The 11526-nt window shown below is 63.6% G+C and overlaps 1 protein-coding gene across 1 annotated transcript in view; it reads right to left on the reverse strand.

The window, feature by feature from the left end:
• Positions 1-1749: 1749 nt before the first annotated feature.
• The window catches only part of ACADVL (acyl-CoA dehydrogenase, very long chain), a 15621-nt gene continuing 5844 nt past the window's right edge, over positions 1750-11526 (reverse strand). Inside the window, exons 8-19 of the mRNA XM_019532944.1 lie at positions 10585-10707; positions 9817-10015; positions 8281-8385; positions 7602-7688; positions 7098-7160; positions 6921-7022; positions 5513-5610; positions 4441-4513; positions 4107-4179; positions 3094-3166; positions 2525-2600; positions 1750-1966 (exon numbers count right to left, since the gene is read on the reverse strand). Of these exons, the coding sequence (XP_019388489.1) occupies positions 1829-1966; positions 2525-2600; positions 3094-3166; positions 4107-4179; positions 4441-4513; positions 5513-5610; positions 6921-7022; positions 7098-7160; positions 7602-7688; positions 8281-8385; positions 9817-10015; positions 10585-10707 (1210 nt within the window). The 3' untranslated portion in view covers positions 1750-1828. The remainder of the gene's footprint in view (positions 1967-2524; positions 2601-3093; positions 3167-4106; positions 4180-4440; positions 4514-5512; positions 5611-6920; positions 7023-7097; positions 7161-7601; positions 7689-8280; positions 8386-9816; positions 10016-10584; positions 10708-11526) is intronic.

The raw sequence follows: 11526 nt of genomic DNA on the forward strand, positions 1-11526 counted from the left end.
CCCCCTCCCCCCACCTTTCCTGCTGTACAGCTGCTGATGCCCCTTCCCTGCAAGCAGGTGTCCAGGCCCTTGGTGAATCTGGCTGCACTGTCAGCATCTACTGCATCCGAGGGCCACGACGTCTGCACTTCAGCAACCCACTGGGTGAGAAAGGACTGCTTGGTGCTCGCGTTCAGCTCACTACCTCCTGGCCTCACTGCGTGACCCCTAATCCTTGTACTGTGAGATAGTCAGTAACAACGCCCAGTGCAGGGGCTGGCAACACAGCACAGGTGCCAGAACATGGCAAGCGAAGGCATTTTGCTTGGCACGCAAGCCTCGGGGCGAGTGGCGGGGAAGAGGCCAGGGCTGTGCTGCCACAACAAGAGTCGGGTCCCTCACGGCCCCGCCGCCATCCGCCCCAGCACACCAACATCCTACAAGTCGAGACTGTGGGTATCTTTGGCACTCTGCCCAAAACCATCGCCGAGCCCTGCCCCAGTGACTTTCTCTTCACCATTTAGTATTTTGGAAACCCTTATCACGTCCCCCCTCACATCTCTTTTCTAGACCAACTGGGCCTCTTTAGTCTCTGCTAGAGGGATGCCCCTCCAGGCCAGAGCATGCTTATGCCCGTCTCCGGCCCTTCTCTCCTTGGAGGTGCAGAGACCAGAGCTGGGCACCGTGTTCAAGGTGCAGCCGCACCATGGATGTATAAAGTGGCATCCCAATACTTTCTGTCTGGCTCACAATTCCCTTCATCATCCCGAGCACACTGTTGGCCTTGTTGATGGCTGCTGAGCGCCAAGCTGGTGCTTTACCGACCTGTCCACAATGACAGCAAGCAGCATCCTCAAGCCTGCCCCAGGCGCTTGTGCCATGGGGGCACCTGAAGAACCAGGAGACCCTGCGGAGACACCCGGGGTGCAGCCAGGCTCTCCCACCACTGCAGCAGGATCCAACCTGGTCGTTCCCAGCACCCCCTCGCCAAGCTGCTGCGCCCCACAGGCATGACCCCCACTGCCATCCCCCCAGGCTGGTCCCTGGTGCGGCCGAGCCAGCTGGCACAGCCACCCAGACCATCTGCTCAGAGCAACGCAGCCCCCCAGGGTCACCGTGCTGAGGTTTGAGGCAGTGCAGCACCCAGCTGCCTCCACAGCACGTGGCAGCAGGACACCAGTGCTGTGGCTTCCCATGTCCTGGGTCCACCCCATCATGCACAAGCAGGTTGACCTTCTCCCTGCCGGTGCTGCCCAGGAGGCTGCTGCTCACACGTGGATTGTCCTGCCACCCCAGCCCCCTTGGCTCCCTCCATCCAGCCCACGAGAGGATCTAGGTGAGCCGCGGCAGGCGGCGCTGCCCCAGGCACAGGCAGGCACAGCCGACGGAGTCAGGGCCCTGACAGGGTCAGGCAGGCACCTGGCTGGGATCAGGGCCTTGGTGCCAAGAGCAAGCCCGGTGCAGAGCCCATCAGATCGGAGACCCTGGGCTCAGCCACGGGAAGGCGACCATGCCCTGTGCAGGGGCCACCTCAGCTCTGTGGCTAGGGCAGGGAGAGACTGGGGGGGGACCAAGTCAAGCGAGGAGGGTGGAGGTGACTGAGCGCAGCCCCTGGGCCCGTGTCGGGCTCCTGGAGCAGGCAGGCACAGGGGCTGTGCCACAGGACAGGCCCCTGAGGATCAGGGCTCTCCCAAACCAGGGCCCAGGAGAGGTGCGCCGTGGCCAAGGCCCAGTGCAGCCGACCGTACAGACCACAGCTAGGAGAGGAGAGAACTAAATAAATTTAATGCTTTCCTTCTCCCCATCGGATCTGTCACCCTCTCCACGTGAGGCCAGCCCGCGCCCCCCCTCAGAAGCTCAGCGGGTGCGAGGCCACGACGCCACCGTTCTGCACCACAGCGTCCGAGATGAGCTCCATGTTGGTGAAGCTCTGGGTCCACGGCGGGGACTTCGCTGCCCGGAGGTTCCCCCTCACACGCTCGAACGCCTGCACGGGACAGAGGGGTTTGCACCTCCACCAGCCCCGACCGTTCCCAACGCAGCCTCGGCTGCCGGGGACGTCCTGGGGGGGGCCGGCGCGGCGAGGGGGGGCCGTGCACTCGTGTGCAAATGACCAGAGCTGACAGCCCAGCTGCGGGAACCCGTCCTGGCAGGCTGGGGCGGGCCGGGGCTGCCGCGCAGCCAGCTGGGCTCTGCCTGGGGCCAGGACAGGCCGAGCTCCTCTAATTGCCCCTGACTGCTGGGAAGGGGGACCAGGTCCCATCCCAACCCCACCTGGCGAGCACCTGGTGCCCAGGAGCAGGGGCGGGTGGAGCAGAGGCCAAGCAGGAACAGGATGGAGCGAGGCATTCATGCACGGCTGGAGCCGCCCAGCGCCTGCAGGCACCGTGTGGAGGGGGCTCCAGGGAGACGGCTCGGCCCAGCAGGGAAGGGAAGGGGGCATGTGCCGCGTGCTGGAGGGGATCGGCTCTGCCCGCAATCCCTCCAGCCGCACCTGCTTAGCTACACAAACCCACTCCCATGAGGGTCCAGGCCTGGGTCCTACCTCGTGGCACCACGTCTGGCAGAGGAGCTTTTCGTGCTCCGCGGTCGGCTGCCCCAGCGACAGGGAACGCGTGGCCCTGCAGGATGGGCAGAGGCAGTGAGGGAGGGGTCAGGGGGCACACGGTGAGCAAGAGACCCCCCAGGGGCTGAAGCCCAAGCCGTGGGGCACAAGCCACACAGGGTCGGAGCCCTGTGGGGACAAGGAGCCTCTGCACAGGCAGGGGCCTTTGGGCCACAAGCTGAGGCTGGTGCAGAGGACTGGGCCCATGCAGCCAGGCAGCTTCCCTGAGCTAGCACAGGCAAGCACTGCTGGGAAGGGACGAGGGGGTCACCCTCACCCCCCCACCCCCTCCAAGACATGTGCTGCAGCCAACATGCGCCGTGGGCACACGTGCTACCAGCATTGCCCGGCAGCCCCCAGCACTGCCCTGCACAGCTGGCAGAGCCCACAGCAGCCGCAGGCACCCACCAGCTCCTCTCCACAGTGCCAGCCCAGAACCGGGCAGTAGCAGTCGAGAAGGGCATCCCCCCACATACACGCTCCCTCCCTCCACGCTGCTTGCCACACACCTGGAGAGCACCACGGCCATGGCATAGATGTCGATGGCGGCGTCGGCTATGCGCTTCAGGTGGAACTGCTTGTCTGAGGGGAGAGACCGCAGTGAGGCAGCCACACGCGTGACCCCCAGCCTGGGCAGGACGGGGCCAGTTGCGTGTGTGGCTCCATGCCCCGGCAGAGCTGCGTGGGTACACCACAGGCAGGACCCAGCCAGGCGGGACAAGTTTGTTGGCAAGAGCGTTGCAGGCAGAGCAGACCATGGCACAGCAGAGCTCTGCTGCAAGCAACCATCGCTGGCAGGGCTGTGCCGGAGCTGCAAGGGGTCCAGTGCTGTGGGCCCAGCCCGGGGGCTCCGGCACACTTGCAGCTTCACCTGCGAGCATCCGCCCCTGCCTGCGGGCCAGCCCCTCACTCCACAGCTCTGCGTCCACAGCCCCCAAAGTGCTAAACAAGGGGATTGCGGCACTCGCCATCCGCCCCAGGCTGTGCTGCGCCCTGCTCTGTGCGCTCACCCCCACAGTACTGGTGAGATGCCACATGCAGGCTGAGGCCACAATGCTCACGCTGTTAAGACTGGGGCATGTGGGAGCCACAGCCCAAAGCCAGCCGAGCCAGGCACTGAACAGTGCTGGGCTTGCGACACCTCCAAGACCTCCCGCTGCGGCGCAGGGCCCCTCGGACAGGCCGCTCCTGCAGCGCCTGGCCCGGCTACAGCTGGATGAGGTGGCTCCCTGCCAGGCCTGCTGTGACTGGGAGCACCGCTCAGCGCCTGGGGCCACACATGAACCCAGGGGTGTTGCTGCAGACAGCATGCAGGGGAGCGGCAGAGAAGAGCAAGGGCAGCCTGATACTGCAGGGCGAGTCCAGAGGGGAGGACACGCAAGGGAGAGCAGGGCCAGGAGCGGAGGGACATGCTGCCCCTGTACCAGCGCTGCCAAGGCATTTGCAGCTGGCCACGGTCCCCGGCTGAGCTCTACTTGGGGCTGGTGAGAAGCAGGATTAGAGCACCCCCGGGAGCACTCACCTACCACCTTGGTGCCATACTTCAGCAGGAGGCTTTCCACGGCTTCCCCCAGCAGGTCCACTGCCTTCGTCACCTTCAGGGCAGCAGAGAGCCGCTATCACCCCTGCAGGCAAGCGGTGCCCTGGCAGCACCCACTGCCAGCACCTCCCCATGGGCCCAAGGGTAACCTAGAGCAGCCTGGAGGCTGCCTCAGCAGGAGTGAGCTCCTAGGGCCGCGCTACCAGCGATGCTGCTGGAGCACGAGGCCGTCTGAGCAGCCCACCCCACAGGCATGGGGCAGTTTTACCCCTGGCTCCTGTGGCGGAGGAGCCAGGCTCTTTATGGGCGCTCCTACCAGGTCCACGCTGCCGTCCAGGTCTGGGTGAACAATGCCCTGCAGCGAGGAACCAGTGGAAATCCCGACTTTGCTGCAGGGAATTAGAAAAAAAGTAGAGCAAAAGAAAGGCAAGGACGAAAGGGCTGGAAGGGACCTGGGCCGTGTTCCTGCATGCACAGCTGCCCTGCAGGCGCTGGCGCTGGAGCCCCACCGGGCAGTCCACCCCAGTACCATACCAACGGCTCCCCTGCAGCTCACGCACGCAGTGAAAGGCAGAGAGGGAAAGGGTGCAACTAGCCCTGGATTGCATGGTCTCCATGACACCTGCGTGAGGTCAGACTTTCCTTCTACGGAGTCAACAGGAGCAGCTGCCCCATTTCCCTGTAGCTTGCTCCATCCTGGTTTGATGCAAGCAATGCACCAAGCAATGCACCAGGCATGTTGCTCTGGGGCTGGACTCTTGGTCAACCCTCCTGAGAGCAATAGCAATGCTGCCAGGAGGATGGGCATAACAGGACTGTGTCGAGGGACATGTATGGCCAGGTCACCTGGGCAGGCATCAACGCTTGGAAACGCCCAGGAAAATGAAACAAGCAGGCAGGAAGTTTAACAAAAGGAAGACCTTTTCACCCAATGTGGCATTAAAGTGTGGGGTTGCAGCCACCAGTTGCAGAGGAAGCTGACAGTAGCCAGATTCACAGAGGGGTTAGACATGTGCTTGGAGGAAAGGGGCATCGGTCGCTAAGGAGCGCAGGAGTGAGGGGCACGGCCTCCGAATCAGGACTTCCACCTAGACCTTAAATGCTGGAGGCTGCAAGGGAGAGGAGCAGGGAAAACCCAGGTCAGGCCCAGTCCCTCTGGGCAAGACGGATCTAGGTCTGACCCAGTCGGTGGCAGCTCTGGTGTTTGAATGCTCTTGTGAAAAGCTCGCTCCAGCGGCACAGTGCCCCCCTGCGCCACGCCGGGGAACCGTCTGACCTTCGGCTCCAGGCTGGCAAGAGTTGATAGGGAGGTGGAACGGCCGAGGGGCTTTTTATCCCCCGCCCCCAGGCAGGCATGGGAGCAGCAACCAGGCTGCGCTGCTGCTCACCGCTTCACTCTCAGCCCGATCTCCTGCAGGATGGCACCAACTTTCCCTGCCGGCTTCAGGAGGTTTTTTTGCAGGCGCTTTAACTGGTCCCCGGCATACTGAAAAGCGTTGTTGGAGGTCAGAAGTGCACCACACGCAAGTTAGGGCTGGTCTGCAGAGGGTTGTTCTCATCTCCAGGAGGAGACACGAGCGACGGGCTCCTTTGGACCCAGGATCCCCTGGGTGCACCCAATAGCTGTGCAGCCCGGGAACCTGCAGCTGAGCCACACAGCACCCCAGTGCAGGGCACGGTCTGCTCAGAGCCCTCAAAGCACGTCTGTGAGCTGGGGTCCCCCACGTCCCTCCTGCCTGGCACGTCCGCCGTGCTGAGCACAAGCGCTCCAGGAACACAAGAGCACTCCCCCTCCTCCAGACTCGGGGGGAGGCTTAACCGTTGTCAGCCCCATCAAGGAAAGCAAAGGGCTAGGTCTGCCCATGGCCCATGGCCCACGGCTGGTTCTTCACTCTCAGATATGATCTGGGGCTCCCAGAGCGGGGGCTCGTGGACTGCAGAGCCCACACAGCCCACCGCGCCGGGCGGCCTCTGCACCTGCCGCTCCAGGCAAAGGATGTGCTGGCAATTGGCGCCCGCCTGCCCGCCCAACATGCGCTCTGCTCCGGTGTGGCCCCTCGTTTGGTAACGCGCTCCCGGGGCCTGGTGCTGCACACGCTAACTCGCAAGGGGGCTCGGGAACCAAGAACAACATGCAGCTCTGGTGCAGGATCCGGGGGCTCTCACGCAGCGCTCATGCATGGGGGCAGGGCGCAGTAGGAGGGAGAACCGCTGCTGTGGCCTGCGTCGCCATGATGGGGGCAGCTCTGGCCCAGGCCACACAGCGAGGCAGTGGTGGCAAGGGCCTGGGTCTGCCCACTCCTCACCACTGCCCCAGCCCCCATCATGACCCTGGACCGGCATACCGGGACCCGGTCAGGAGTGGGCCGTACAGACTGGCCACAGACCTCCAGCCAGGTCTCAGGCCCCCCTGCTGCGGCCAGGGCACAGGTCGAGGGCTCAGGTGCAGCACACGGTGTACGGCGCGGGCCGCGGGTTGGGATCTAGATTGCAACCACCAAGGCCCCTTGGCTCTGCGCGTGTTTGGGGCCAGCCTGTCTCTAAGGCAATGGTTTCATCCTGGCAGCAGATTCGAGAGGGGATGTTCAATGCTCACAGGGAAAAGCTGTGCTGGGGCAGGGGATGCAGAGTTGGCCAGTGCCACCCCCTGCTCAGCTTGGAGGGCCGAGGCTCAGGCAGACAGCTCGCCCCCCACCCCAACCCCACCCAAGACAGGGCACTTGCTCCTGGCCCCTGCATGCCCTCCCCTCCCCTCCCCGGAGAAGGTAGTGTGGGACACAGCCCGCAAGTCATTACCTCGATGCCCACCAGTGCCACAAACAGCCGCAGGATGTCGTTGGTGCCCTCGAAAATCCGGAAGATCCTCAGGTCCCTCATGACCTTCTCGACCCCGGTCTCCTGCGCGCACAGAGACCCTTGATGAGCCCAGGGTCCCAGCTGGGTCAGGGCCCCGACGGCCCCTCTGCTGCTCACCTGCATGTAGCCCATTCCTCCAAGGACCTGGATGCACTCGTCTGTGACGTGCCAGGCGGCTTCCTAGGAAAGGGAGCACCACAAACTGCAGAGGGATGGCGCCCGACCTGGGCGGGCTCGCTCGGGTGCCCCAACCCAGCAGCCCCTAGCGCGTGCGCTGCACTGGCGCTGAGCCACCCCAGTGGGGCCAAGGGCTACGGTTGTGCTGCCATGGCAGAGGGTCACCACTCACAAGCCATGGGGTTGCCAGGCTTGGGGCTGACCCCACCAGCACTTGGGGTGAGCGAGGGGCTGCGGGGAAGCCGGCTCCAGCAGGAACATCCTAGTCACGGCTCAGGTCCCTGCTGCAGGGATTGCAAGTGCCACTCGCTGCCACCCAGGACAGGGCAGGGCAGGGCACACGCGTGTCCCTGCAACGGGCAGCCAGTGTGCCCCAAGGCCCAAAGTCTGCTCCCAAGGGGATTAGAGCGGAGGGATCAGACAAGGCAACAGTGAAGCCCTTACCGACGCAAAGATCTTGCTGATGGCAGCCTCCAGTTTGTAGTCGGGCACCCGCATGTCCATGTTGGCGCTCAGCATGTAGGCCATGGACTGTGGGGAGACCGTGAGTTACACTGGGCATGCCACGCCACACAACGCCACGCCTCTGCAGCGCACAGCTGGGTGTGCCCCAACCTCCCTGCCCTTGGCCCCTTCCCGGTCTGGTGTGCCCCACCAGGCCCCCGCATCTCCATGCAGCACACGCTGGGCCAACACCAAGGCCACACACCCTCCAGGCCCGGCTGGGTGGCACTCCTGCAAGAGGCCGGGCAGCCCACGCGGGCCAGGCAGAGGGGCTGGCCATGCCCACACCCTGTGGGGCATCACTGGGGGGGACTGCCCGGCCACCAAGAAGAGGCAGCCCTGCCCCAGCCAGCATGCCCCTGCCCTCCCTGCCCCGCTCCGGGTTGGCCGTTACGCTCAGTGGTCCCTCTCCGGTCGCACTGAACGGTCGCTCCTGGGCCAGGGCCCTGCTGACCCAAGTGCATCTCCATTTCGGGGCACAACAGGCCCCGATGACCCCCGGGGCTTTTGCCCACCAGGATTCGCTGCCATGGCGGCAGCAAGTCCCACAGGGTCCAAGCCCCACCGGGCCACGTGGGGCTGCCCCGGCCACCAATCTGGGCTCAGGTGCACTGCCCACCTCAGTGACGTAGTGCAGCATGGCCATGCGGGCGATCTTCTCCTGAATGGCGCCGTAGCGGCTGATCTTGTTCCCGAACTGCGTGCGTGCAGCAGCGTGCTCGGCCTAGCGGTACGGGAGAGAGCGTGTGAGCCCCGTGACGGGCCGGTGCAATGCCCCAGGACCCTGGCCGCAGAGAGAGAAAGCCTGTCTGCGTCCAGGCTGCAGGACTCAGCCTCACACCCCAGCACAGACACCAAAGGGCCACGTGCTGTGCCGCACCACTGCCGCAGGCCACGCCGACTGCGCAGGAGGGGCTCCTGTCAGCCCCCCGCGGTCGCCTGCAGCTTCCTCCGTCTCCCATCGGGCCACCTCTACCGCTGCCAACTCCATCGCACCCTCGCGTCAGGATCTGTGCATCTCCCATACCCCGAGGGGCTGCTCACTCTCCCCATGTAGGGGCCCCAAACACCCCCTCTGTGATCCCCCCAGACGCCCATGTGCCAGGACCTGCCTACGCTGCTATTTAGGATCAGCCACGAGGACTGCTTTTGCACCAGCAGGCACAGCAACAAGGGAGACAAGGGAGGAGCAGTAGCAGACTGGCTCCGAGCCAGGCTCTGCTCCTCCCTCCCGGGACCCGTCGCACGCTCACCTCCCCGCCCGCGCTGGGCCCCGGCACGCACGGCAGAGAAAGAGCAGGGTGCAGAGGCTGGGGCTGGAGGGTTCCCGTCAGGGCCCCGCAGCTCTTGCGGGAACGCGTATCGGGCTGCGCGGAGGGGCGGGCCAGGAGGCAGCTCCTGGCTTTCCGATTACGCAGGCTCTGCCGAACGATGCCGCGGGCACTCCCCGCAGCATTGGCACAGGCCGGTGGTGCCGCTCAGAAGTTACGAGACACCGTGGCGGAGAAGGCCCTTGGGGCCTCGCAAGCTCAGGCCACAGCCCGGCCTCTAGGCATCGCAACTCGGGGCGAACGGGAAGGAGCTAAGCAGCGCAAGCAACTGCGCCAAGGCCCCGCAGACTGCCAGGTGCTCCCCAGCCGTGAGCACCCCGACGCTGCACGTCTGCGCAAAGCGCGGCACAGGAGCAGGCACCTGCTGCCTGGGGCCTAAGCGAGGGCACAGGCCCTGTCACGCCAGCAAGCTCCGTGGAATCGCTGGCGGATGCACGGGCTCTGGTTCGTGGATGGCTTTGCTCTGAGGAGACGTGAAGATGCCGTTCGCAAGGAGTCTGACTCCTGCAGCGTGAGAGGTCAGGGCTCCTGAGCTCAGCACGGTGCTGATGGGACTTTGGCCAGCGCTTCACCCAACAGCACTACCAGCTGCACCCACGTGCGCGCACACGTGCTGTGAACAGACTCGCTGAGTACGCGGATTCCTTGGCGGTTCCTGCCTCGGACTCCCTCCAGGTAAATACTAGCTAGTTGCCAAAGCCAAACCCATCCCACCTGGACTAAAACAGCTGACCTCTGTGCTGGGCACGCAGTTTCGCCACCCTACGAACAGCCCCAGCTGCCAGCATTATCTAATCTAATCTGACTGAAACAGCAGCACGCACCGCCTTGACGATCACACCCCGCATGGTGCCGGCCAGGGCAGACGCCATCCCGAAGCGTCCGTTGTTCAGGATGTTCATGGCCACATTGAAGCCTTTCCCGAGCTCCCCGAGCAGGTTTTCCGCAGGCACTTTCACATTGTCGAAGTGTACCTCCGCTGTGTTGGAGCATTTGATCCCCATCTTCTTCTCCGGGGGGCCACTGCCAAGATAAAGCAAAACATAACCTTAGCTAGCCTCTGCCCGGCCACGGCCTTTGCACCATTCCTGCACAACTACCTGCCCGTGGGGTCCACGGCACTGGGCCAGCATGGCCTGAGGCCGGCATGTATGTGTGCTCAAGCAAAGAGAGGCGCACAGTGACATGCAAAACTTGTGTGTCCAAAGGGAAAGTTAACACCATGTTTTCCACAACAGCCAAGACGGGTTTAAATATGGCAAAGAACAACTGCCTGTTCCTAAATGTGCTGGTGCTGCCAGGCTGCACCCCGTGGCAGAGCACAGCCCAGGTCCGCACTCCCCCCGTGCAGCAGCAGGGCAGCCAGGAGCGCGTAACCTGCCCGAACTAGTGTCAATGCTGGATCAGAGTGCCTGTGTCTCAGCTGCCTGCCAAGGCTTCAAGCCGGTGGCTCCCAGGCTGGATTGCTGGTGCTTTCACGTGTGTCCTTCACCAGTTGGGTGACAAAGGCAGGCTGAGGCTGCGGGCAGGCTGAGGGCTGGCAGGGCCCCTGGTGTACAGCCCCAGTCCCGTACGCTGCAAGCAGCACTGACCTGGTCACTCCCCCAAATGCCCTCTCTACGATGAAGGCAGAGATCTTCTCCGTCACCTCCCCTGTCCTCTCCTTCACTGGTGTCTTGGCAAACACGGTGAAGATCTCCGCTGTCCCTCCATTACTGCGGCACAAAGCAGGCAGGGATGAGAGCAAGGCCCCCAGGCCCATCCGTCACTAGCCTGGTCTCTCCCTGCCCTGGACTGGGCACTGCCCGTTCATGCTGGTACTCGTGCCCGTCTTTCTGACTGCCCTTGACTACAGCCCTCACCTGGGGGCACTGGGAGCGCTGATACAGCACATTATGCTGCCAGAGAAGCACCACGTATCTCCCCGACTGCTGGCGAGAGGTAACTACCACATATGACCCAGGGACAGTTTGGGGGCAGTGGAGGTGTGAGCTAGGTAGCCGAGCATGAGCGTCCTACCTGCACCCAACACAGCCCTCGGCTGTAGCAGCACGGCTAAGGCAGTGACCGCAAGTGTGCACCCTGTGTTACCGGTCAGCTCGCTGTTCCCAAGGGAGCCCTGGCACCCAGCTTGCTGGACTTTCTATCTCCCCTCGTGCCCCCCCCAACCCACACACACATTTAACCTCATCTATCCAGAACTAAGCAGAAGAAAAGTTTACTAGGCATCTCGGGCCATACAGTCCCCAGTCCCAGTCTGGGAGGACTAACTCGGTTGCCGGGTTGGGGACCGCTGCGGCAAGAGACCGAGGCACAGCGGGTACGGGCGGCATTTGAACAACGGTTCAGGGTTCATCACAGCGTCCAGCCCCTGGGAGCCCTGACCACAAGTGCTGTCATACTTTCCCGGGATGACTGGTGGAAGTCCTCCCCACAACGTTTATGAAGTAATCAATCCCCTTAAGTCTGTTAAAAGACTACGGTAAGATCTGAAAGTCATGCTGAGCTGAAGCTTATTCACGACAGGTAAAACA

This window comes from Crocodylus porosus, unplaced genomic scaffold (genome assembly GCF_001723895.1).
Source record: "Crocodylus porosus isolate Cpor-Errol unplaced genomic scaffold, CroPor_comp1, whole genome shotgun sequence".
In the NCBI taxonomy this organism is placed as follows: Eukaryota; Metazoa; Chordata; order Crocodylia; family Crocodylidae; genus Crocodylus; species Crocodylus porosus.